The sequence below is a fragment of the Cimex lectularius genome, unplaced genomic scaffold (assembly GCF_000648675.2).
Source record: "Cimex lectularius strain Harlan isolate CLEC.00 unplaced genomic scaffold, Clec_2.1 scaffold26, whole genome shotgun sequence".
Taxonomy (NCBI): Eukaryota; Metazoa; Arthropoda; class Insecta; order Hemiptera; family Cimicidae; genus Cimex; species Cimex lectularius.
Window position 1 is genome coordinate 2,524,756 of NW_019392721.1, and position 27,819 is coordinate 2,552,574.

At 36.0% G+C, this 27,819-nt stretch overlaps 1 protein-coding gene across 5 annotated transcripts in view; it reads left to right on the forward strand.

Moving 5' to 3' along the window:
* Positions 1 to 24,064, forward strand: part of LOC106664004 (tigger transposable element-derived protein 5) — a 32,351-nt gene extending 8,287 nt beyond the window's left edge. For 2 of the 5 annotated variants that reach the window (XM_014389336.2, XM_014389339.2), the window contains exons 3-10: positions 4,865 to 4,955; positions 5,658 to 5,753; positions 6,817 to 6,942; positions 17,296 to 17,381; positions 17,450 to 17,580; positions 18,113 to 18,281; positions 20,226 to 20,295; positions 22,013 to 24,064. In XM_014389336.2, coding sequence (XP_014244822.1) covers positions 4,865 to 4,955; positions 5,658 to 5,753; positions 6,817 to 6,942; positions 17,296 to 17,381; positions 17,450 to 17,580; positions 18,113 to 18,281; positions 20,226 to 20,295; positions 22,013 to 22,511 — 1,268 coding nt within the window. In that variant the 3' untranslated portion in view covers positions 22,512 to 24,064. Of the gene's footprint in view, positions 1 to 4,864; positions 4,956 to 5,657; positions 5,754 to 6,816; positions 6,943 to 17,295; positions 17,382 to 17,449; positions 17,581 to 18,112; positions 18,282 to 19,155; positions 19,310 to 20,225; positions 20,296 to 20,587; positions 20,721 to 22,012 lie in introns of all 5 variants that reach the window. The other 3 variants (XM_014389340.2, XM_014389341.2, XM_014389337.2) reach the window with 3 other exon arrangements.
* The last annotated feature ends 3,755 nt before the right edge of the window (positions 24,065 to 27,819 follow it).

The following is a 27,819-nucleotide window of genomic DNA, read 5'->3' on the forward strand; positions in this document are numbered from 1 at the left end:
TCTTGTGTTTTGCAAATAAAATTCACGCTGAATTAAACTTTCTCTTTCTTTGTTTTCAAACGCTTTTGACTAATGTGGAAAGCTTAAGCATAAAAAAGCATTATGATATTTTATTTTTTTGTTTTTCATAAAAGTCCAAATTATTTTTACTAATAAGAAATTTTTGAAACAAATCGATCCTATATTACCAAGGTTATTGACCAGACAAATATATCTAGAAGTTTCAATCCTTATCTTTGAACTAAGCGATAACGGAATGCAGTCAAATAATTATTTTTTCTTTTTATTTTGATCGGTGAACCCGTTGAATTTTTTAATTTTAAAATAAGTTTGAATAATTGTTCTAAGTTTATAATTAGTTGGTCAATTCTGAGGATATTTCCTCTTGCAGATGTAGTTCGGCTCCATATCGTCTTTTTTTTGATCTGCCAGATGGGTCTCGTCTGTGGTTTTACCCATATTTAATCTAATTGTAAGAAACCGACGGATCAAAGGGTTTCCCTGTACACATTTGAAGAGGACCAAGGCTAGGTTTTTCACTTTAGTAGAATATTGTGAACATCCCTGTCTAACCAAAACTGCAATAATGGCAGACCAAGATTATAACCGGTAACGCACAAAAGGACCACTCGAAGAGACAAGAGGCAGTGCAAATCCGTACACGTTGAGATTTATGTGTCTATCGGCGTTTTAGACTTGTCTATAAAACCAGACATAAGTGAATATTGCTAGACGCCGAAACATGCCTTACAGGCTGAATCAGTAAGTATGGGTCAGGATAAAACCAAACTACAGGTTCATCAACTGCCATAAAAAAACTGGCCAAAAAGTCCCAGGTCGAGAGGGATTTTCTGACAACGAGGCAGCAGATATTCTTGCCAAAAGAAAGCCTCGGAACAACTTAAGTCCAAAACCATTTTATGGCATAAACTATATTCTGGATTTGGGAATTTATTGGGTACGTGGTTCTACCCAATAAATTCTCAAATCAAGAGTATATCAAAGTTGGTCGATAACAAAATAACATCATAAACTATAGCTACATTAAAATAAGAACTCGAATCATGTATAACCAAACAACAAATACTGGATGTGTGACATGAGGCAAGAAAGAAGACTCGCAAAAACCAACCCAATCGGAGAAAGGGAAAATCCTACTCAACAGAAAGGCACTGCAAACTGTAAACTGGTATTTACAAGACATGCTCCAGTAAAGTACCATCTTTAAAAAAATGGAAAGTACTAGCTAGGAAAAGGCTATGGAACCTACGAAAACTACCTATGCAATTTTTTGATACCATACCACTCCTGAGATTAAATCACATAGGGAATCCATTGCAAGGGATAGGGATAAGCGAGGCGGCCACAAGGCCTACTGCACCTCGACCTGAATAGATCTATTGTGCTCCCCTGTTATTTATAACTCTCCGGCTAGCTTCAGGTTATTAACCAGCCTCCACAGCTTTGCCACCGGTTCCTTGGTGTAGGACTTGCTCTTGGTTTTTCTTGTCCTAGTTGCAAGAACCTGCACCTACATAGACGTTCAGATTAACATAAAATATGTTCTGCGGTCTCCTCTTTTTCCTGGCAGTATCTGCACAATTTTTCTTCTGTCCACGCCTATCCGATGCATGTGCTTTCTTATGTGGCAGTGCGCTGTCAGGAGTCCAACCTGGTTCGGTTGCAGTTACCTTCCAGTAATTCTTTTGTACGTTTTGCGGAGGTCCTTCTATGAATCTATTCGCGTGCCTCATACCTGTGGTATTGTTCCACCAGGTTTTGGACTCATTAAGGATCCATTTTAAGATGTATATTCTTTTGTGGCAGGCTGCTAGGTCTCATCCATTGCAAGACAGGCGCAGTAGACGAAATGCTAATGGGAAAAATTCATACGTCTCCAAATGAGGAAAACAGGTTCATCGCTCCTCAGACCTCAAGAAGAAATATCAAAGTTCATGTACTGTCAGTCTTGTAGGGTGAAACTGTACTTTATCTTAAAACGGCAAATGGCAATGCTAAAAACGAGCTAAGACGCCAGGTTCATTCATCTATCTTTAATGATTACTGGATGTACTAAAATCAAAGAAGAAAAGTTTTTGTCTAGTTCTACGTCTTCCTTATGTACACTGCCTGACAAAAACAGCGAAGATAGGCAGACATCAAACTTTATAACTCAAAAAACGACCTACCGAAGAGACAACAGATAGTGAATCTGAATCGAAAGTGTTAGTTGTGACTTGTGATTGCATCGACGTTTTAGCTATGTTATTTAAAAAAACAGACACTAGTGAAGACGGCGAGAAGCTGAAACTGAGCAGACAGACTTTAATTAACAAGGATAGTTCAAAAAGATCGGAAACAAAAATATCTGCATGTACCTGTTGGTCATGGTGAAATATGATATGAAATTTAAACCAAATGGCAAACGGCAATACCTGGATCAGCTTTTCCTACGCTTTAATGCCTAATGGATGGATCAAAGATAAACGGGTTTTCTAATAGGTCTTCTGATGGTTCCATGGGAATGGTTAAGGGTTTTGCTGCGAAGGTTGTCCAGAATAATCGAAAATGATGATGATGGTCGTCCATGGTTGGCTCTTGTATTTGATGTATTTTGAAAATGACAAAGAGTGATGTATTCTCAAAACGGGTTAGATGCTGGGTTCATCCATTTCCCTAATGAATACCGACCAAAACAACGAAGATAAACAGACCAAACTACAAACGATATTTAGGTCGATCATAACGTTTTTCTAGTCACATTCAATATAAACATCTACAGATAGGTTAAATTAACAATGTTCGAATTGTCGTGAGCGCCATTCGAGTTTAAGACATTTGCGTAAACAAGTGGCAAAGTAGATCGATAAAGAACTGGAAGGGGAGATCCGAGTGTAGTAATGTGGGGATGTAAATTCTGTTTGAAGAGCTGGAGAATTAGTTTCATTGGAGGGTCCCTGGAACCTCGCCCCCTCGCTCCTTCTTTCCCTCTAGTTAGCGCCCTCGTTACTACACCCAAACTTTCCCTACACTTGCCAACATTATTCGTTCCTCGAAGGGCCCTCGGCCCCTCGCTAACGGCTCCTTTTTCATACGCAATTTCGCCAATAAAATACCACCGGGGGTTGAGGAATAAAAATAAATAACGCTGGGGTTGTGAACCTGTTGGCTTTTCCGTTAAGGGACCTGAGGAAAAGTTTTTTCTTCCTTATCGTTAGTGTTTACGCTGAATGGTTGAATCTAAAAACCTTTTCCAATCACAGTGGCTATTAAATACATATATTTTTTATTACTTATAATTTTCTTATAATTATGAGCTAGAGGGGTACTAAAGTTGCATGTACTTAGCATTTCTATAATACTTTTTTAATTGCTACTTCTTTTCTTAGGAACATCTTTAAGCCTTGTTAACTTTTAAGTCTAATATTCATATTAATATGGGCTAAGTTTGTCTGTTTGGACCAAAATTCCACCAAGTAGGTTCCATAAACTGCTTTTTCGATTCTTTCTTATTTTTCCTTTATTTAAAAAAAAAGGAAATTATCCTACTTTGTCCATTGTAAAGCTGGCTTTAGAATGCTTTCTTTATCTTGTTATTGCATCTGCCTTTTTTTAGTAACTGCTTCTTAGCAAAAAAATCCATTTATGGTTTAGTGGTCTAATTGACCAAATTACTTATTTCAATTAATTATTCTTTTTATGAAAGATCTTGGTTGAGATGAAAAAGTTGGCGTCACGAGCGGGATTCGAACCCAAGACGGGGAGGGAGTTGGTGTCCGAATGGATCGAAGTCGCGATAGCTCAGGTGCCTAGATCAGCCGAAGGACGTGGGTTCGAATCTCGCTAGTGACACTAATTATTTATTGTGTGGAATTGGTATATTCGTAATGATCAGTTTTTCCTTTTTCCTGAAGGAGATTTGGTTGGTTCATCTTTTTAAAAAGATAGTTCCTACTCACAGTTGGTTATTTTCATCGATCCGGATTTCAAGCTTATAGCCTTCATCAGGTTGTAAACTCCAAACTTCAAATTAAATAGTTATGGTTATTATTTCAATTAATTATTCTTTTTATGTAAGGTCTTGGTTGAGATGAAAAAGTTGGTTTCACGAGCGGGATTCGAACCCATGACCTTCGGCTCATACGCCGCTGCTCTAACCACTTGAGCTTGACTTCAATCCACTCGGCCACCAACTTCCCCGTCTTGGGTTCGAATCCCGCTTGTGACTCCAACTTTTTCATCTCAACCTCTTTCATTTCATTGAATGTTGGAAGTTACGGTCAAAGAATTTCCTTTTGAAATATTTTTCTCTTTTCGTAAAATTAGTCCTTTTTGTTTTTGATCATTTAAAAAAAACTATTGTTTGTAGTAGTGTTTAAATTGATTTTATAAAAAAAATTTTTTTTTTTTTTTAATGTATTGGCTTGTTGAAAGTATGAATTTCGTTGGTATTTAATTTCCCTTTCGGTATGCTTCATTGATCATATTGATCATTCCCTCTCTCTAAAATATAAATAAATTTAGTTCTAACTTCAAAGGGACGACAGACAAACAAGCGGAATGCAATAATTAAATATCAACAGGCGAACCTCAATGACTCCAGGCGGTGACAATAATCATAAATAATTCCAATAATAGATTTAATTAGCGTTTAATTGTTTTATCTTTGTTTTACTCGTCAGACTAACCACTAGCATGACGATATTTTTTTTATTCCTGAAAATGCCTCTTTAATTGCTCACCAGAAATTGGTGTGTGGTTCACAGGTAGATTCGAGGTGAAGGTACACGCATGAGAAATTTTCCGGCTAATTCGATTTGACCAATTTTTACTTATTTGTCTTTTTGTTTGTTTTATACGCTAGGTTTGACGAGGCCTCCCATGTATCCGTTCAGCACGGGTCAGTACCCTTATCCGATGCTTAGTCCGGAAATTTCCCAAGTGGCCGCTTCTTGGTAAGTTAAACCATTAAATTATTTAAGTTTATACCGCTTTATTTCTTACAAACAATATCCGAACAAATCCTATTCCTTAAGCTTTAAAAGTTCGATAAAATGTCCACGGATTATCAAAACACTTTCATAATTTTTGTAAGTTCATTAAGTCTTTTTCGATCCGAAGTGAAAACCACACGGTTATTTTCCTTTACCTTTACAAAAGCTCAAAGCAAGGGTAGCAGGATCAGAGGTTTATCTACTTGACACAATCCTTATCACCTTATTTGCCCCCCATTGAGCCCTTCCTTTGCTCCCTATCTTACTTAGAACACCTTATCCTCTTTTTCCTTTCTTATTTTTTTTTGTCAGCCAACCCTCCGATTCCGTTGAAATCTACTTATTTCCCCTTTGAGCTATATTTGAAGTGGGGTACATTCTTCGTCAATTTGTATGTAGAACGGTGTTCTATGACGGTCAAACTTATCAGCATCAAATCCGAGTGTAAACAAGTCAAATTTCAGTAGTAGGGGTGTGGTTAAATATTGTTTCGATGAGGGCAGACAGCGTGGGTAATCGTCCGGTATAGAGGGGTCGGTTAGTTTGTCCGAGATTTCCTAAGTATCCCAAAGCCCTACTTTTTCCTCAAGACCACCCCTATAATCACTTACTTGACCATGTCCCCCTTGGGGATTCACTCATTGTTGATTCTTTTGTTTACAGGCACACGCCAAGCATGTATCCTATAAGCAGTGGGAGCGCCGGGTTCAGGAGTCCGTATCCTTCCTCTCTGCCTATCACCAGTTCCAATCTGGCAAGGTCAGTTGATGCTAATTTCGCTGTTTTCACTTTACAATATGCGGTTCTCTGTACACTCGTCTCTCTCCGATACGAATGACGACATTGAACATCATCAACAATAGCGGGACAAAATTCTATTTTTTTTATAGAATCATGAAATCATCATGATAAAATCGCATTATTCAGCTTGAGCCTTAAAATATGAAAATGTTCAATATTTAATAAAATATCTCTCTCTGTCTTCTCATTGCCTACATTGTCTATTTATCTATCTATCTGTTCTCTATCTTGATCTATCTGTTTTATTTCTCTCTCTCCCTCTCCGTCTCCCTCCCTCTATCCATTTCACTTTCTCTCCCTCCCTCTCTCTCTCCATCTATCTCTCCCTCCCTCTCTCTCTCTCTCTCTCTCTCTCTCTCTCACACACACACACACACACACACTTTCACTCACACTCTCTCCCCCTATCTATCTATCTGTTCTCTATCTCGATCTATCTGCCTGTTTTATTTCTCTCTCTTCCTTTCGACATCATTCCACTCTTCTCCAAAAAAGTATTCTTTATAGATAGAATCGTTAAATCATCATGATAACATCACATTATACATACAGTTAAGATTTGAGCCTTAAAATATGAAAATGTTCAATATGTAATAAATCAAAGGCTAGGTAAATTTCAACATATCTCTCTCTCTCTCTCTCTCTCTCTCTCTCTCTCTCTCTCACACACACACACACACACACACACACACACAATCTCTCTATCTCTATCGCTTGCTTGGGTGTGAGGTTTTTTTAACATTCTGATATAACTTTTTTTCCATTTAAATAGATAACAAATCGAGGATAGCACTAATAATTAAGTAGCTTCCTTTGAAAACAGAGAGCCAATTGGATAGATGGGTCGGCAAATACAATTTATCCTGCAATTATTTGAAATGGGGAGAAGAGAGATTTCCTTTTATGAAGTGTTTGCTCACAGTCGGAAGTATAAGGGGCTGAGGCGAGGGAGTGGCATTAGCGAAATTGAAACGTCGTTTGATTGTATCAAAAATCTACATCCTTGTTTGGTCTGTTACAGCGATTTCTACAGGTTTTCGCCGACAGGACTGATGGGCCCCCACCCGGGGCTCTCGCCTCATTCTCACCCCGCTATAGTTACCCCAGGCCCCAAACAGGAGCTTCAAACCAACGACCACAACCACAGGTGAGCCACTTATCTATATTAACACAGGATTAATTAAATAATTACCGCGTGAGATGATAAACGATATCGACGAGTTAAGTTATTTCGGCGAAGGATGAGGATTGGTCAGCGAGTTGCTAGGCGACCGCTCTCCGACTTGGGAATATTCTCGTTTGAACCGATGCTTCTGCATTCCCCGTTCTTTCCCTTTATTGCATACCACTTCCTCTACGGTTTTCTCCCTTTTCCGATCCACGGAAACCCAATCTGTTGCTGAAACAGGACCTGGAGTCGAAATTGACGGCAAAAAACCTCAGACGACAAATCCCACCGGTATAAAAAATTACAGCTTTGTCCTTTTTTTTGTTTTTTTAATTTCACAAGAATCACGATAAAGGTGTGTAATTAATTACCTACAAATACCTTGACAATAATAAAAATATTTATGATTGGGAAAATATCAACATTAAAAAGTGAAATATTATTATTCAACAGAGTAAAGAGAGGAACGATTCGTTTTTACACATCTCATTTTTCTTTCGATTCTAATTCTTCATAAATTTTAAGCCTACTGCTACAAATACAAATCAAAAAAATTTAGATTTCTCCGTAGTCTGATGAACCTGAAATTTGTCGTTGCCGATCATTTTAGTCTGTTTATCCTCACTAGATTGGTCTGTCAGACATATTTTTTTTTCTTTTTTAAGGACATATTATACATAGATATCTAAAAAAAAGCCTTCAGCACAAACACAATCAACAAAGTAGTAAACAAGGGGCGTCGGTGGCCGCAACGGTTTAGGCGTTGACACGGCGCTCATCACTGTTAGGTAAAGGTCCCGGGTTCGAATCCAGCGGCCCTGCATTCGAACCCGACATCCTTACAAAAGAGCTTTTTTCAAAAACACCGGCACCCTGAGAGTTGATAATACTCTGCTGTTACGAACCCTCGTAAAAAATTTTTTTAAAAAGTAGTAAAACAAATTGGACACACAAAAAGAGAATATATATATAAACAATTAGGCTCAAAGTCAGCACAGTAGACAATAAACACAAATGAAAAATTCCTGACAAAATATCTACAAAGCCACCAGCTCAATAGAAAAAAATTAGATTAATATATTAGTCAAAAGACAAGATGAAAAGTAAATACATACAAGAACACAGACTAGATTAGACTCAACTTGAAATTCCTGACTGAAGATGGTGAAATCCCGAAACTGGCCTGGCAGTCCAACCCATCAAGGATAGGCAGACCTAAATGATCGGTAACCACCAAATTTCAACAATTTGTACCACAATATTGACTTCAGGTCAAAGCTTATAAAACCTTCATTGAAATTTTAAAAGGACGATTAACTACATTAATTAATTTGTCGAGATAACCTAATATTAACGATTACGTTTTCTGCCAGGACTTGGGAAGAAACTGTTAGCTAAACACCTCGCATGCTGGATATTTATTGGGTTGTCCGGAAAATAATGCAGGATTTTGGTATTAAACAAAAAAAAAGAAACTAGTTACTTTAAAGCAATGTTCTTTAATCAAAATAATTTCCCATACTCTCAATACATTTCTCCCAACGTGTTGGTAACTTATTAATTCCGTCTGAGTAGAATTCAGAATTTTTAGAATTGATAAAGTCAATAAATGCATTTTCCAGTTCCGTTTGATTTTTGAATATTATGTGTTGTAAGTAGTGGTCCAGGTGTCTAAAAAAATGGTAGTCAGTAGGCGAGAGGTCCGGAGAGTAGGGTGGGTGAGGCAAAGTTTCATAGCCAAGCTCCAATAATTTTTGTGACGTTACACGTGACACATGTGGTCGAGCGTTGTCATGCAACAAAATGGGCCCTTTCCGATTGACCAAAGAGGGCTTCATTACTGCCAATTTCTGATGCATGGTATTAATTTGGTTACAGTATGATTCAGCATTGATGGTTTCGCCAGGATTTAAGAAGCTGTAGTGTATTAAACCAAATGAAGCCCACCATACCGTAACCATTACCTTTTTTTGATGAGTTGGGGGCTTTGGAAAATGTATTGGAGCTTCTCCTTTGTCGAGCCACTGTCCAGAACGTCTAGTGTTATCGTAGAGAATCCACTTTTCGTCACATGTAACAATTCTGGCCAGAAATGGGTCATTTTTGTTTCGACAAAGAAGTGATGCACAAACATCAAAGCGCTGATTTTTTTGGCGATCGTTTAATGAGTGTGGAACCCAATTTTCGAGTATTTTCACTTTTCCAATCGCCTTGAGGTGGTCAGCGACGGTCGTTTTACTGACTTTGAGTTGCTCTGCAAGTTCTCGAACAGTTGTTTTGGGGTTTTCTTCCACCACTGATCGCAGAACATCATCATTAAGAGAGGAAGGCCTTCCACGACCTTCTTCATCTTCAAGGCTGAAATCTCCCTCCCGAAATTTTTTAAACCACCTTTGTACAGTGCACTCATTAACACAACCCTCGCCCCAGACTTGGTTAATGTTTCTAGCCGTTTGGGCTCCGCTTCGGCCGAGTTTAAACTCGTAAAAGAAAATCGTACGAAATTCTCGCTTTGACATTATAAGGATGACTGAATTATTTCCAAGTAGCGGAATGCTACAGAGGTAAACAAACAATATCATTTGGAAGAGGATTAATAAGTACGTAAACAGAATATTTTATATAGATTTTTTTTAATGAAAACTTAAAATCCTGCATTATTTTCCGGACAACCCAATACACAATCCGCCACGTTTATGTGGAATTTTGGAAAAAAAATGTGTATAGATATTATTTAGAAGATAAAATTGGCTCATTTGGGGCAGGTGGCCTCAACGGGTAAAGGCGACTCGTTACTGGAAAGGGTTCGATCTGAGAGGCCGTGGATTTTTTTTTCTAAAATTCCGAAACTGGGAGGGGGTTGATGTGATCTCTGCTTTGTTAATACTCGTTAAATATATAATATAATAAAAAAAATATCAAACATTTAACAAAATAAAGATTGAAAGTCAGTGGTAAATTTAGTGTTTAGCAATTAGTTAGCAAAAAAGTGCAAAATTCTATAGATTTGATACTTATTGATACTTGATATTAAACATATTTTAAAATTCATACATTTATGTGACATAGTTATATATATTATTATTCGTTACGTTTCCCCCCTGAAGATGATCTCAATAAAGATCGAAACGTTGGCACGATGAAGAAAATATTTTTCTAAAACCTACGTCAAACCAAACCGCATCTCGCGATCTCCGAATAATCATTAACTGTCACTAAACACCACACGTATATTTGTTGCAAATTTTTTCCATACATAATGTAAATAAAATTCATCCACTATTTTTCCAATTTAGGACCAAAGACTTATACCGGGACGAGTTTTCCCTGTTTCGAATGTTATTATTTTCCGTTGACTTCACGTATCAACGGGTCAGGCAATTTATTGTTTCGTTTGGCCGGAATGATTACTAATCGTACGGCTCCTCGGGGCATCCCTACCGGTCAAACCTATCGGTTATGATGGTTTAGCAGTACCCCTTGCCAAATTACAGCCCGTGATAAATTCTGCCTTTATTAACACTTTTCGTTTTTGTACTTTCCTGCTTACAGAGAAGTAATTTATGTATTCTAATGAATTTATTTTAAAAAACAATCTTTTCGCACTTACTTTCCTTTTGTTCTAATAATAGAAGATTGTTCTATTTTTGAAATCCGTTTTTGTATACGATAGTTTTTTACAAAAGAGAGGCTACGGACATGGTATCGCCGATTTCAATAAAACTTTTTTGTTGGTACTGTTGAAAAATATTAGGCGAGCGCCCTTGCATAAGGGCCTTTTTTTAAAGCGAGAAACTTCAAAAAAAATTTTGCGCATTCACTGACTAGTTTTGTTAATTTTTTTACACTGTTGCTTTAATAACTAACTGCTTGGCTATTAGATATTGAGGATTTTTTGTGTAACCTCTTTTAAGATTTTCTAGGGCACAAGCATTAATATGTATTTCTCCTTGAGAGACCGAAGTTTACGTCCCTGGGTTTGCTCACGTTTTCGGTTTGTACAAAAAAACACTCCTTTTCCTTTTTTTATTTTGGAGCAATCTATATACCATATCATTGTATCTGATGCCCTCCTGTGTTTTTTCCTCTCCTTTGTAGTCTGAATGAAGGCGCGAAGTAGACTAAAAAGATTTTTTTCTTAGAATCAAAGTGTTTTTGTTTCGTATTTTTCGCGTTCCAAACGATTCCACTGTTCTACAGGAGACATGGGGGTTTCAAACATGGTGGCATAAGGATAAACCGTTAATAAATTAGAACCTGAGATGTAAAATAAATCATTTGAGCGGTTTGGTCCATTTCATCCTTATTTTTCTCACCTATAGAGACATAAAATCTGAACATTGTCGACTTAGCAATGAAGTGATATTCAGCTTTCTAACGGTTGTCATAACTTCTTTCAATTAATTAATCTTTTTATGTAAGGTCTTGGTTGAAATGAAAAAGTTAGTGTCACGAGCGGGATTCGAACCCACGACCTTCGGCTGGCCGTACATTGAGGTAGGGTAAAATCCAGGGGAGTTAGGAATTTTTAAGTATAAAACCGGACATCGGCGAGAAAAAAAATAACCCCTGTTCGTCATCCAGCCCAAAAATATATGTTTTATCGATTGCTTTAAAAATTCGTATTTAAGGGCTAGGAATTTTTAAGTATAAAACCGGACATCGGCGAGAAAAAAAATAACACGTGTTCGTCATCCAGCCCAAAAATATGTTTTATCGATTGCTTTAAAAAAATCGTATTTAAGTGCTAGGAATTTTCAAGTATAAAACCGGACATCGGCGAGAAAAAAAATAACCCGTGTTCGTCATCCAGCCCAAAAATATATGTTTTATCGATTGCTTTAAAAAATCGTATTTAAGGGCTAGGAATTTTTAAGTATAAAACCGGACATCGGCTAGAAAAAAAGTAACCCTTGTTCGTCATCCAGCCCAAAAATATATGTTTTATCGATTGCTTTAAAAATTCGTATTTAAGGGCTATAAAGGGTGCTTAAAGCTGATCCAAATGTTTTTATGTGTAGCCGAAAGTCGTGGGTTCTATCTGCCTCCTCCAAAGTAAAAATAAACAAGACTGATATATAATAACCTTGAAATACATGCACAACAAAAGCAGAAACAAATTTTTTTTGTAACATCACAAAAGTTTCATTGAAATATGTGATCCGACGCTGCCTGTTAGTTTTTTACTAGTCGGTCGATTTCATCCTCATTTTTCTTACTTATAGTGGCATAAAATCTAAACTTTGTTGACATAGGGTAAAAAAGAGATTCAGCTTTCCAAAGGTTGCAATCACGTTGAATTAATTAAAATTCGCTAGTTAGGAATTGTAGGATTTTTATTTAGGAATAATCGCTAATGATCATTTTTGTTGTTGGTTTGGCAAAAAATACCGTTAGTTAATCAAATTACTCGTTTATTCCTAATACTATACTATTTGAAAATAATAAATAATTTAATTATAAGTTGTAATTTTGTCTAATGACTACTTATGGTTAGGGTGTGTATTTTATTTTGTAATTAGTTTGTACAGCCCAGTGTAAGAAAGAATTTTTTAAATTTTTGTCTTTTTAATTTCTGATTCTAATTGGGTCTAAACAGGATAGACTTTTTTTACCCAATTCTTGTCGCATATATATGCAACTCGCATGCCTTGACGCTGCTATTGATTATTCCTCGCACTCTCTCTCTCTCTCTCTCTCTCTCTCTCTCTCTCTCTCTCTCTCTCTCTCTCTCGATTAATTTACTCCAGGAATCACCCCCCCCCCCGAAACGATCCATAAGAAATTACCGGAAAAAAATCTTGGATAGCGTGCCCACGAGGAAATTACCAACAATTTTACAGGATATTTATAAAAAGAAAAAAAAGAAAAAGATTTTATCTCTGTAATCCCGTATTATTACTTCGCTACGTGAAAATTACATCCCTTCCCAAGTTAGTAAGTTATTAAGAGATTATTAATTCACGTGTAAACAATGTTTGAAACTGCAAACAAATTTGTTTTGCAGTTTGTTTTAATTAAAATTTCTACCATAGCGAAAATAAAGTAACAAATACTGCTATTTTATAATTTTAAAAAACTTTATAAAGTGTACCTATAGAGATTAAATGGGCCATCAAATCTGCACTAAAACGGTATACATTAATTTATGCTGTATTAGATTCCATGCGAACAGTTGAACATATTTGATCATTACTGAACATCTCGGATCTGCGCATTCTCGCTTTATGCTCTCGGTTATGTCTCGCATTTGTTTTATGCTCGCTCATTCCCTTCGTGTCAGCCAGAACAAAAACCTACATGCGCTTTTTGTAAACATAAAAGTTGGGTTACATAAAAATTTAGAATATTTTGAGCTCATTTTTCTGTAAATTCCTGCATGTTTATCTCGTGCTAGGTTAAGTCCTTTCGTTTTTGGTGAATACATCGGTTTATAAATTGCTGTATGTGTTTTCGAACCTGCCGCCGATATTAGTCATGTTTTATTCTCTTAGCAGTTCATTGGGATTTTTGATTTATAGCTTTGGAGGATTTACATTTAGAGTCAAACCTGACTTGTAAACCGTTAATATTTAATCCCTTTGTGGGACTAGATGAACCACCCAACCATCGGCCTTTCTCTTGGCTCAAAAGGTATAAAGCTACTATTGTCCCATCGAGGTTTCTCAGAACCCATGGTTTATTGTTTTTTGTCCGCCTTTCTATCTCGCGCATTTTTGTACGTTCTGGTCGAAACATTAGGTTTGGTTAATAAGTTCATTTGTAGAACCTGCTGCCGATATCAATAATGTACTTAGCCGAAGTATTTGGTATAACTGTAAACTTGTAAACTGTTAACATTTAGTCCCTTTGTGGTACTTAGTTGAGCCATCTCATCCATTACTCTTTCTCTTAGCTGAAAAGCAATGAAGCTACGGGGTTTGTCACAAAACTACCCGCTTCTTCTTTTTCTTTGCTTGCAGTAAGTTTGACAATATTACTTTTGCTTTGATGCCGACCTTTGTTGTCAAACATTTCTGTCTTGTGACTTACATTTCTCTGGTTATTATTATTTTTTTTTTTAATGAATTGAATTTTTTCTTGTGTAGCTTTACAAGATCTGGAAGCTTATAAGGTTGTTGTCGGTTTTGGGTGATCAGATTTTCTGCAGGCAGTTGACGGTTGTTTATTTTGAGTACTTTGCTGGTACTGTTCCTCAATAATGCAACTAATTGAAGTCACGATAGCTCAAGTAGTATAGTATAGGTATATCAAGCCGAAGGTCGTGGGTTCGAATCCCGCTCGTGACACTGATTTTTTTATCTCAACTAAAATCCGTAATTAATTGAATGATATTAATTGGTCAAGCGGACCACGAAAAAAAGTGAATAATGCAACTGCTGCGATGATGCTGTCTTACCATTGAACTTATACTTTCCAAGTGACTGGTAGTTCAAATAGGAAATTGGAGGTTATCGGCGGACACGGATGAACAAGTGGTTTTCTGTAACCTGCTCACTTTTTTTTTTTTTAAGCTGACTTTATCTTTTAACGGGAAGGCTTCCACTGTTACGATGGCCCATACACCATTTGGTTTCAGTAATGACCCATGTTGTGAAGCAGTTCTGTTCTGTCTTATAACTTATAGCTTTACAAGTTGGTTGACTGTAAGCTGGGTTTTTTTTTTTTTTTTTTTTTTTTTTTTTTAAATCCTGGTTCTGGACGCCCTTGAGTGAAATTAAAGTTGTTGTGTGCACAGGGTAAACAAAGTTTTCTGCAGGCAGTTGACGGTTGAATATTTTTGGTACTTAGCTGGTACTGTTCCTCAATGATGTGGCTGTTGTGATGATGCTGTCTTACCATTGAACTTGCAGCTTTCCATGTGACTGTTAGCTCAAATAGGAAATTGGAGGTTATCGGCGGGCACAGATGAACAAGTGGTTTTCTTGTGCGCTGTTACGGATGGGCCTTACACCATTTACTTTCAATAATGACTCAAGCTGTGAAGCAGTACTGTTCCATCTTATAACTTTTAGCTTTACAAGTTGGTTTGCCTGTATGGATGAACATAAAGGATTTCTGCACGTTGTACCATCTGGTTTTTTCCAACTCTACTGATTTTTAAAATCTTGGTTTTCTTGTGCAGCTCCACCAGTTCTGGAAGCTCTCAAGTGATATTAAAGGTTGTTGTATGAGTAGGTATGAACATGGGTTTTCCTAAAGGCCCCAGTTGTGGTGTTGCTGATGTCTCACCATGTAACTTGCAGTTTTCCAAGTGTATGTTAGCTCAAATGGGAAATTGAAGGTTATCGCGGACCCGAATGAACATGTGGTTTCTGCAGGCTTCATGCTTAGGTTTTGCCTTTATTGATGTTGGTCTTTTTAGCTACTTTTGCCCGGTAGCTATTCTCTGGTATGTTTGACCCCGATGCTCTACAAGTTTCTCCTACCTCGAAGGAAATAAAGGCTATTAGGACTTGGATGTTTATCCTCTGTTTTGTTCTTTTGGGACTTAGGTGTTTTCCAAGCATGCTGAACTTGGCTGGAAAGCATTTGTATGCTATCTAACGGTTTTTTAGGAAACTAGTTATTAGTTGGTTCTGTGTGCTGAGAGAGGACAGCACAATAACTCACCCTCTCCTATGCACCCCTCACTATTCAGGGCGCATGTTCGTAATTCATTCTTTTTCATTTCAACTGATCGATACGGGGTACAAATCAAAATCATTACATAATTTCCTTAATCTCGTGAAAAAAATTACCAGGAGGGAAGCGGATCATACCGGGTGGGAGTCGCGGGGCCGTGGACGGGTAAAGTGTCGGCGGGACGTTTTTCGACGCTGTTTTAAGTGCATCCGAGTCAGTGCAAGCAGTCGTAATGAGTCTTCCTGGTTTATCACTATTGACGTGGTGCCTGACCCTCCTTAAGTTGACCGACCTCCCACCGTCCTATCGATTCTAGTCCATATCCGTTTCATATCCGTTTTATTTGTACGTGCTATTTTCCAGGCGGCATGCCCGAGTGCTTTAGGTCTCGCGAGCACCTCGAGGGTGAAATATCGGCCTGCCCTTACGCGACTTTGGCAAATAATTGATTTAGCCCTTCGGTAAGGGCGTTTTTGGAGATGACGTCAGCGGCGTCGCCGCGGCGGTGAAATATCTTTTGTTTTGGCCCTTCCCCTGTTGCATGCTGGGAAAATTATGTGTTTGTGTGCCCTTTGACTTTATGTTAAAGATTGGGTTTGACTCCCGTTGGCACCCCCTGCCAGCCCAATTCCTTCTTCTACTTCTGTGAGTGGTGCGCTTCATAACAAATCAGATTGGAAGTGGAATGGTTTCTTTTTATAATGACGACCAGTTTCATACGCGAGACAAATACTTTTATTAATACTTTGACTATTTGAATTATGTAGCCAGAAAACATGTAATATATTGAAAAGTTTTATTTTTCTAAACTATTGTGATCTTAATAACGAGTATACGAATATAATAAACTTAAATATTTAAAAAAATCGATATTCATATTATAATTCCAAAAAAATGTTATTTTCATTGTCATTTTCTCAAGTAAATATTTTTCTATAGTATTTAAAAAACAAAACAATTTAACTGTGCTCACGACAATAACAATCTGTCATTAACAGGGTTTTTCAAGGTTCATCCCCAAAATTAAACGTGCTTAAATTTGTGATATGACTAGAAATATCTACATAAAATAATATTTGTAATATTCAAAAATTGTAATTTAAAACAAAACAAAGAAAACAATGGAAGATGACAATTCTTTAAACGAGCCTTTAAACTTGTGCAAGAAGAAAAAGCCGGTGGCTGTCGTCGCTCCTTCTTCTGTCGTGGAGGATGAAGACAAAAAAGAAGAGAAAGAATCGGAGAAGAGTGGTTTGGACCAGAGTTCGGAGTCGGACTCCGCGTATAAAAGCGTGTGCAGTATGATAAGGAACCTCGCTCATTCGGAACACAGCCTGCTCCGAGCCATGTACATGGGCGGACTTGTCCATAACAACCTAATAGCCGGGAGAAGTAATCCGTATTATCCATCTTTCATAAATCCGTATTCGGGCCTGCAGTCTGCCTTGTGGCCACCCGGTGGGTTCACGGAGGCCAGGTCTTCTAGTCCAGAAAAGTCACCACCGACAGCACACAGCAAACTGTCTTTAACTGTGCCAAAAATAGACCTCAAACTTCCACAAGTAGCTTCGGCTATTAATATCCCTACGTTAAAACCTTCATGCCAACCTTCTAAAACCAATGATAAAAATTCTAAATCCAATAAATGGTAAATTTGTCAATTGCTTGTTTTATAAAGACATAACTAATCATCTTGTGTGTTTTCAGGCCATCATCTATGGATCACAAGTCTTCTTCATCAGCCAATGAAGGAGCGAAAAGTCAAGACTCAGGCCATACTAGTAATAATCAAGGTAAATATTTTTTTTTGCAATAAAATTTGATCTTATATTTAATATTATATTCAATATTAATTTCACAGAAAAGAAAAAGCCACACATAAAGAAACCACTCAATGCTTTTATGTTATACATGAAAGAAATGAGGGCAAAAGTTGTGGCAGAATGTACATTGAAGGAAAGTGCAGCTATCAACCAAATATTAGGAAGGCGGGTAAGAATCTGGAATAATCTTTATTATTTAAAGTCAAGAAGCAAAAGCAGTATTATAATTTTTTATTTATTTTGTAATTGTAAGCTTAGACTAACTGCTTTTATTTCTTTTTTTAATGTATATATGCATTTAATGTAATTTTTGTTCAGTATGTACATTATTGCAGTTAAATTAATAATCAATTTAAAATTTTGAGTTCAAAGTTAGAATTTAAGGGTTAATCGAAGTTTTTTTGTCTACTTGCTTAATTTTTTTTTTTAGTTAGTCATAAAATGTACTAATTAAAGCTGAAGTATAAAGAAAATTTTTTGCATTAATATTAATTTATCATCATAAAGATTCTGTTGAAAGAATAATATAAATAAAATAGCACAAAATTTGTTAATTAAGTAATTATTTTTTTTAAAGCAATAAGCTGATCCGTTGACTTGTAGTATTTGAAGAAGTTAATTTCGAATTATAATTATTAATTAAATAAAACTATTAGTGTGGTAAGTTGGACGGTGAAATTGAAGGGGCGTGATATGTTTAGTGGCACAGCTTAAGTCGTGAGGAGCAGGCTAAGTATTACGAAAAGGCCCGTATTGAGCGCCAACTACACATGGAGCTGTACCCGGGTTGGAGCGCAAGGGATAATTACGGATATGGAGCTAAGAAGAAGAAAAGAAAGAAAGAGCGGGTTACCATCACAGATTCTGGAGGTAGACCTCCGAAACACACCTTTACCACCTTCACCTAAAGTTTATATAACAGGAAGGCCAAACCTCATTGATTTATTATTTTACTTTATTTTTATTTCATTGAAATACGAGGTTTTTCCTGTATATAAACTAAACCGAGAACCTTCCTTAACTGTATAAAATAGAGCATTTGATTTTTCTAACACAACTTCATTTTTCTATTAACAAAAAAAATGTTCTACTTTATACCTTCCTTAAATCGCCACACCTTAAGTTATCTATTTTATTAATAGCACTTTGTGATACATTGTGTGAACACTAATAATGTCACAAGTATTATTGAAGCCATGTAGATATCTAGAGGTCCAACATTTACCACAAATTTGTATTTATAGCTTTTATGTGGATGTATTGTGAGGAACTTAATGTAACTATTTGAAATTCAGTGACATTGATTAGGTGATTTCTTCTGTTTAAAAAATATATTTATAAAAGAGAGAAAAAGAAAATCTTAGCTGTTACAAGAGTCGCACAAAAATATCACATTTTGCTATTGTGCAGTTAATATTTTTGAAGCAGTGGCTTTTTAAAGTAAAAAATCGGTCATTCGAGAGTGCTGACTTGGTGCTACCCGTGTGGGCAAATGTTAAAGCCCCCTTACAGCAAATTCATGTACAGCAAATTGGCCATCAAACGCTCCTATGAAATCCCACAACCCTTCCTACTCTGTGCCGTTCACAAACATTTCTTTCACACTCCAGAGGTATAGGATAACCCGCGAAATTAGGGAGAGAGAGAGAAAGAAAAAAAAATAAAGACAGAACAACTTATTTGTATTCAAATGTTATAATATTAGTCGAGTCTAATGGGAAACGTATTTGTTTGACCTCTGTAGTGGCATGCCCTCGGGCGAGAAGAACAGGCCAAGTATTATGAACTGGCCCGTAGAGAACGACAGCTGCATATGCAGCTCTACCCTGATTGGTCAAGCCGAGCCAATACTACACGCGGAAAGAAGAGGAAACGAAAGCAAGAGCCCAATGATGGAGGTACAAGACCCCCTCCCTAATGCGCAATTTTTTGCTCTAGCTTGTTTTGTTGACGGTTATCGTTATTACATTATCTATTTATATTTTCTATTTTTTCTTCTCTTTGAACATCCTCAACCTGAACCATCACCTCTTCCTATCCCGAAGCACGAAAAATTGACTCTGTGAAACATGGCCATTAATACAAATAAAATTAATAAGGATCTTAAATACAGATCATGATTATTGAATTTGGAATATTCACATTTGAAATTGATTCGAATGTTTAGGACTTATTATAATGTACAGAGTCAGTTGTCCAACCTACATTTGCTTCTTTTAAAGGGGTGTTTGCTGGCTGTTTGCATGTTTTCATTTTATATGGAAATGTACCGAAATTATTGTATATTATTCAATAAATTTCTTAAGGCTCTCAGTTTTGTTTGGACACTGCTGAATAATACCAAGCAGTGATAATTTGGTCAGTATTAATTACAATAAATTAAACAAAATGCTTGCTATTATGTTGTAAATGTGTGTGACACAATGATAAAAAATGATTGTCAAAAAATTGGTTTTAACACTACTTGTGTAATATTTTTGTTTTATAAATTCCTAATAGCAAGCATTGATCCATGGAGGAAAAGTGCATATAGCAGTACCACTCGAGTGACCAATTTTATTTTTCCCATTGTATTTTGTTTACCTAAAATAAAAACCTGCTTCAGTAGAATCCCAAAAGACCCCGTTATGCATGACATTTTAATTATAATAAATGTTATTAAACAATTTAAAAACGAGCATGCTTTGTCTATATCAGTTTACTAATCGCATGGAAATAAAATGGTATGATTCTATTTTAGCTGCAAGTTAACTTGGTCGATAGAAATTTTATTGTTTCATTGTAATGTACTAAAACGTGTTTTAATTATTTTAGGTAACTCGATGAAGAAATGTAGAGCAAGGTATGGCCTTGATCAACAAAGTCAATGGTGCAAACCATGCAGGTAAGATACTAAATCATAATCTTCTAAATAATTCATTCAATGTTTTTTCATTAAATTAAAATATTATTGAACTGATAAACTGAAAAGGGTTTTGGCAGTATTCAAATGTGTTCAAATCAAATTTGTGGTTAATTTATCTTATTAGATTTATTTTATATAAGAATATATAAATATAATACACTCCAAAACCCTTTTAAAACTTTAAAGGAGATTAGTACAAATTTAAAGTTAAATGTTTTACTTGTATTTAATGAGTTTAAACAATGGTATGTTTGGTGTGGTTTTTGGTTAGCCCTGACCTAGGCGCACAAGCCCTAGGCCCTGCTTCTCTAGTCCATGCCAGTTTTGGCGCCAACAATGCCGCGAGTCCTCAAGAACCTACTTATGTAAATCTCTAGGACACAATTCTCCTTGGAAATCCGTTTGTGAGTCACGCGCTGAAACTTGTTTTTTTGATGTCGTTTGTGCTTGTATTTTTTAATTTGTGTGAGTTTTATCTTATCAAAATACAAAAGGTTTTGTTTAAGCGAGTTTAGTGCACGATTTTTGCTCATATTGCTTTCCAATCCACTACACGAGTTAGATGGCCGACGCAAATTAATTATTTTTTCTTTCCGTTAGAAGAATTTTTTATTTCTAATTATTAAATCTTCATTGGTAATATATTCCACCCTCATTCCACGCCCGCCATAATTTATTTTCGTTTTAGATTATAATTTTCAACACTCATATTTTAGAATTGCTATGCTTTTCTTTTATCTAATCATTTTAATTTACTTCTTTTTTGTTTCATTATTCTTATACCTGCATTTCACTTGTAGCTATAGGTTTTTAGATTTTTTTCATGTATATTATACTATTACGTACCTAGTAGTGTTTACATCGAATGATTCTTAATATAAATAAATTAAGGAATATAGAACCTTTTAGAATTGAAACCAATATTCCACTTCAGCATTTAAAAAAAAAAATTGTTCTCAAGAATTGAATAGATAATTTTTATACAAAATATTTCACACAACAAACGCAATTTGATCTTTACTGATCATCTTGGTCTGGCTAATCTCTTTAACCTATGGGTTGGTCTGTCAGATGCGTTTTGGCATTTTATCTTCTCAGTGTTGCATCTGCCTGAAGCAAAAACAACACCGAAGATGTCGAAATGATGAAACGCGTCTGATTTAACCAGCCCGGTGAGGATAGAGCAAAATGATCGTCAAGATTCATCACCCCCTCAGACCATAGAATGAGCCATTTAACCTCAAAAAAATTCAGAATTATTATTTATATTTTATTTTTTTATATCTTCTCATTAATTTCAAGATCATAATATTTTAATCTTTTGTAATTTATTGCACGAATTTATCTCACCAAATATGCAAAGACAAAACTTACAGATTTGTTGAGCTGTGAAAACCGAAAGATGCTTCTTTAGTGGACTGATTTTTCCTTAATTTTCTATTTCGCCTTATTATTTTCATAACAACTTTGTTTTTGTTTTTAATTGGATTTTACAATTATAGAAATAAAATAGAGTAGCTTTTTCATTTTATTTTTTAAACACTAAAATGTTTTATGTGCTTTGTTTACTATTGATGTGCTGAGTGATGTGTGTATTTAAACAATTTTATTATTACATTTTTATTGTATTCCCACTTTTTTAATGCATGGTTTTTCAGAAGTATTTCAAAGAAAATAATTTATTGTTTATTTTTAGGCGTAAGAAGAAATGCATTCGGTACAAGGAATGTGGAGATGATGGGACCCAATCAGAGGACAATCTTGGTAGCTGTGGGAGTATAGGTGAATCTGGAACTCCACCGGATGATGATGGAGAATCCTATAACCAGTCGAGTTCAAGCCCTGGTGGCCTGAGCGCTCTCTCGAGCCTCACGAGCCCGTCTATGATCCTGCCTAGCCCTTCGGCGAGCCTCGCCAGCCCGTCAGTGAGCCTCGCCAGCCCTTGTATGAGTCTGCAAAGCCCGCTTACACCTCATACGTTGGACTATGATACTAAACCTTCCCTCCCGAGTCTACCTCTCCACAACCTTGTCCAGCCGCACAGAAACCCTGTTGGGACTAATCCGCACGACATAAACAATCCGCTGAGTGTGAACCAACTGACAGGAAAGTGCATAAAAAACTCAAGTTCGTCTTCTCCTCCAAGTTCCACGTCGGGGAAGGAGACGTCGCGAACTGTGATTAGTGTACCGTAGCATTGGGGTAAGGAGCGTTAGGTCGCTCCGCCCGCATCCCCATTTCATGTCTTTTTTGAAATCTATCATACTTGGTGTGTTCGTAATTCCTTTTTTATAATTGAAATAATTTTTCTTTTTAATTATTTTTAATTGTAAACAATTTGCACAAATGTTTTTTTGTTTTTTTAAATTGTAAATATATAACATTCCAAAAGAATTTCGGTGAACAATCAAGTATATAGACGGGGATGTGAAAACATGCAAAAACTTTTATGAAAGATATGTGATTTTGTTATAGATGTTGCATAAGTGGAAAATTTGTATAATAATGAACATAAATCAAGATACTTTATGATAAATAGGAGTAAGTGCAATTTGTAGTTTCTGTGTCAAAAAGTGTTGAGTGTTAATCTTTATAGTTTAAGAAAAAAATTGTTTTGTTATATTTTTATTTCTTTTTTCATTTTTTCTTTTACTTAAAAAATAATTTAAAAAATGTTTAAAAGATATGACACGAGTCAGACTAACAGAATACTCAGGATGGCGTTGAAAACAGTTCTTATGTTTTCCAGTGACAAAGCGAACTTATTTTGTACTACCATTTATCGCTGCCTCTTTGTAACGCCGAGGTTTGTATTTTTTTTATATATATAAACCATCAGTTTTTCGTTAAGAGCTACTGAGATCTCTTTACATTATGTTCCTTTGTGCCACAATTAGATTGAATAGTTTAAGCAATATTTCCTTGGTTAGTAATAGTAGCAATGCAGTCTTACTTCATGCATAGAACTTGTCTTATTGAGCCTATCTTATATCAAATTAATTGTGATAAATATATTTATCTATGTAAAATAAAATAATTGTCTTGCAAAGTTTAATAAAAAAAAAGAAAAATTCTCATTAAAATGTTGTAATTCTGTGCTGTTATTGTTACACTTTGTAATTTTTTTCAGTATTTTTTTGTTTTTTTGTCAATGAATAAATTTTTTTCTAATATTGATTTGATTAGTCCTTGATGGATGATTGCAAGGCATTGACTGATGGTAGGCAAATTAGCTTGTTGTATAATTTTTATTTATAAATTAGGATTTAATAAATGTCCAAATGCTATAAAATATGCAAGAGAATTGGTGTGATATTTGTAACAGTAAATTAATTTATTTTGTAAACTTTTTTTTATAATTACTGACAAGTCAAAACCCTTGGTAGAGCCTTAATAAATTGTAAACAAAAAGACTAAAATTTGTCTCTGGTTAGTCGAGTAGTAATTGTTTGTTTACATGTTTGGTATTTCACTGAAATGTACTTATTTGCATTTGGTGCATTTGAAATTTAATAATTACTGTTAAAACATACTTTTTTTAATGTTTAATAGCGGCTATAACAGATATTTGTATGAAAAAGTTTTTGATAACACACTTGTATTGTATAAAGTTTGCAAATATTGTGTTTGATTCAGTTGGCTCGCATTCACGCCGATGCCAATGCTTTTCAACATGCCTCCTGTACAGGTGCAAAATAAATTACTTGTTCAATTATTTTTTTCTTTTCTTTTTTACTTTAACAAAAAATCCATTTTTCTATTGTAATTACTTTCATTTATATAAGGACATAATGGCATTAAAACAGACTCTTGACTGCAAAGATACCTTTGGGCTTTGAAATTATGGTGCAATCCAATATTTCAACAATTTTTGTAATTAATGCAGGTGCTTTTTTTGTGTGTCCTGTTAAACTGTTAGTTATTGTTATTGAAGATATGTTATAGCCAAATTAGTATTGTCATTCTGACCATTGCATTGTAAGTATATGTAGAAAGTGTATAGAACTTTTGTCTCTCATCGATTTTTAAAGTGCCAACATTAATTTAGATTAGCAATTTATAACAATAAGAATCCATGACCTCAATGTGACATTAGAAGGTATTAATAAATGTACACTTGCATCTCAATTGCAAATATATGTTATTTCATTAATCATATAAATCAACGAGTACTTTTAAATTTAAGTGTGTAAAATGAAGAAAAAAAAAATCTCAGAAAAATTGTAATTTTTTTACTCAACCTCTATTTCTACTAAATATTAATTACAATCTTAAATAGCATCTAAATAATTTATTTAAAAGAAATTGCATTATTGTAATTACTTGAATTGTCAAATAGCGAATGTACAAAACCATTTTACATTTTGTATGTACAGTTTATTCTTACAAGATTTTATTTAGTTAAAAACCTTTATTTATGTGTTTATATAAAAGCAAAATGTTATATATTTTATTGTAAATTTCATTTGAACAAAGTTTGTTTTAGATTGTATACAAGTTTTATTTAGTAAAAGATGAAAAGGAACAAACAAACCTGAATTTTTAATTGCTTTAAAAGCTAGATGTGTTCTGAAATATTGTAAAGAAATAAATTAATTTCTTAAAAGATATATTCTGAATTTATTGTATTATTGGATAGTAAATCTAAATTCCTACCAACCATTCTATAAAGGTAAGTCAGGTAATATAGGCGCATCATCCTGTTCATTATTTTTGGAAAAAATGAGGCCCCAGGCCCTGATAAGTCAGGTTATTTGATCAAGTAACAAATTTCTAATCTTAAAGATCAAGAATCTCTAATCAAAAGAATCAGGCAAAGGCTGGATGGACTTCACGCAAAGAAGATGCAACCAAAATCGTTCACTGGATAGGTGCTCATTGTCCCACTGACCCCACAATGTAAATGTGAACTGTGCTCCCTAATAAGAATTACAATTAATATCTACCCACACTAGTGGTTCTGGTTTCGAATCCCGGCGTAGCTTTTTAATTGCTCGTAGTATGAAAAAAGTACTGCAAATTGGTTGTCCATGAAACCCACCATGTCGTTAAACAAATCTATAATATGCCCATGACAGAATTTTTTTATTTTTATTTTATTTTATTTATTTATTTATTTTTTTTTTTAAATGAGGGTTTGCAACATGACCAGAACTTTTTTTTTTTGGGGGGGGGGAATGGTTAAGTATAGTTGTACAACGTCACCACTCACTCTAATAAATAATGCATTCAAACAAACCTAATGACAAAACACAGAATATAACTATATACCGTGAAAAATCCCACATTATCTAAAAAACGGAACAGGTGACCCAAAACCGACTGCTGTGCTCGAGAACCATTCTTAAATCCTGCAGCATGCCTACATGCCCTATATATGGAGCCAAGGCATGATATGCCTCTATTATGTGGTGCACACGGGGGCTTTCGCCCAAAAGCAGGTGACTGTGTGTCAACCATGTATGGCGAATCTTCAATTGGGTGAGGACAATCTCTCGTCTCCGGCTCAGTTTCTCTCAGGGCAATCTACTGGTCATGCTCTTGACTCGTAATAGTCCCTACTGACACTGCTATCTATTTTTTTTTTATATAACTTTCCTTTAAGGAAAGCTAACTTATGGCCTTATGTTAATTATATTAGCCAATGGTTATAATTATGGATAATTTTATTTAAGAAAAAGCATTATCTTATTTTTACGTCTGTTATATTATGATTTTGTTGCGGTAAATGTATTTAATTAAGGGTTCAATTATATCTCATCTGTGAGAGTAACATAGGAGATTGGACACTGAGATGGGAAGAGGTATGCCGGCCATAAACAGCGATTTGTAAAATGCTTCTCTGCCGTAGGCAGTAAGAGGGCACTCAAGAAGGACGTGGTTGGCATTGGCCACTACTAACTTGTTGCAGGAGCAGTAAGGGGAATTAAGGATTTTGATTTTATAAAGGTGGACAGGTAGACTATTGTGGTTTAGTCGGAGACAGATTATGGAAGTAAGGGATTGTCGGGGATAATTCATAGAACAGAACCACGAGAAGGGGGGGGGTATGAATTAATTTGTAAACCTTGGCATTACTTGTGGAGCTAAACTCCCTTTGCCAAGATCTCAAGGAGTGCCTATACAAATGAGATCTAATATCTCCAACCGAAATGAAAAACTGCAAAGGATCAGATATGGCTGCTTCTTTAGCCAGTCTATCAGCTTCATCGTTGTGAACATTGTCATTATGTCCTTTTACCCAGATTATATGAATGTTAGTGTTGGAGGTTTTTAACTGACATATTAAATTGAAAATCTGTGAGGATGAAGTGATTGATTGGCTTTAAGGATACTGTGAAGGGAATGGACCACACTTTGGCTGTCAGAGAATATAATTAAGTGCTACCTTTCATGTATCATATTTTTTTCTGCAAGCTTAGGATCAGAGGACCTGATCGTGATGGGCCGGTCTAGAGGGTGTGATGTCCAAGCTTTTGCTGCCTCGTCCACATGTTTGTTACCCTCTAGGCTGAAGTGTCCAGGAGGAACTCTGACAACCACCATTTTTTTCGAGACACTCCAGCTTGGCATATTTCCCTAATAAGAGCAATAAGAGAGGGAGGGTCCTCAGAGAACCTGTTTCATATATCCCAGACAGCGCACAGAGAGTTGGTATGTACAAGGATGGCAAAGCCCTCCTCGGTCCATACCATCTGGAGAGTGTGCCCAATCACAAGCAGCTCCACCATATATATGCTGCAATGAGGGGTAACGACCAGAAGGTGGTCATTCCCTCTACTCAGCACACACCACACCATCACCGGTCTTGGACCTGTGTGAAAACCGGCGAATCTATTTCCAAGTTTAAGGAACTTAGGTATGGCAGAGTACTCGATTTAGCCTAGTTCGCCAGATTGTTGCAGACGAGTACAGCCTGAAAGGTCCAAGGGGCTATCGGCAGGTTGCCCAGCCAAAGCACAATCCCAGCGCCAATCCGGCCCTCCATAAGGCCTCACTGAAGCAAATTCCAAGGGGTCGCGTATGTGAGCGAAGCATGTCTTATACAACTCTGTTCAGGCACATGAGGATCGTCCTATCGTAGCAAGTGGGTTGGCTAAGAACCCAGACGCGGAACCAAGGGTAAGCTGCTCTTTCCAAAGTTAAGGAAGCAAGACAACCCAGCTCGCAGCAAAGACTGTTGAGGTGCTGGTCTTGAACACTCCCAAGATCGCTCTGAGACCCCTGACAGTAAAGCCTACCAACCTTTCTCAGGTGCGTTTTTTGGGCCAAGGAGTAAGCCATACATCTGATAAGATCCCTGAACAAAAAGCAAATCAAACATTTTTAACAGGTTCTCCCTGTTCGCTTCCCACCAGTACAAGGGTTGTCTTGCTCTGGACGTCGATGGTGTTAATATCTGCCTGCCATCTCAATGTTTCATCAAATAGGCCAAGAAATGCACCATCTTTACACACTGCACAGGTGTGCTCCTGAGGCAGAGTTGAGCCAATCTACTAGACA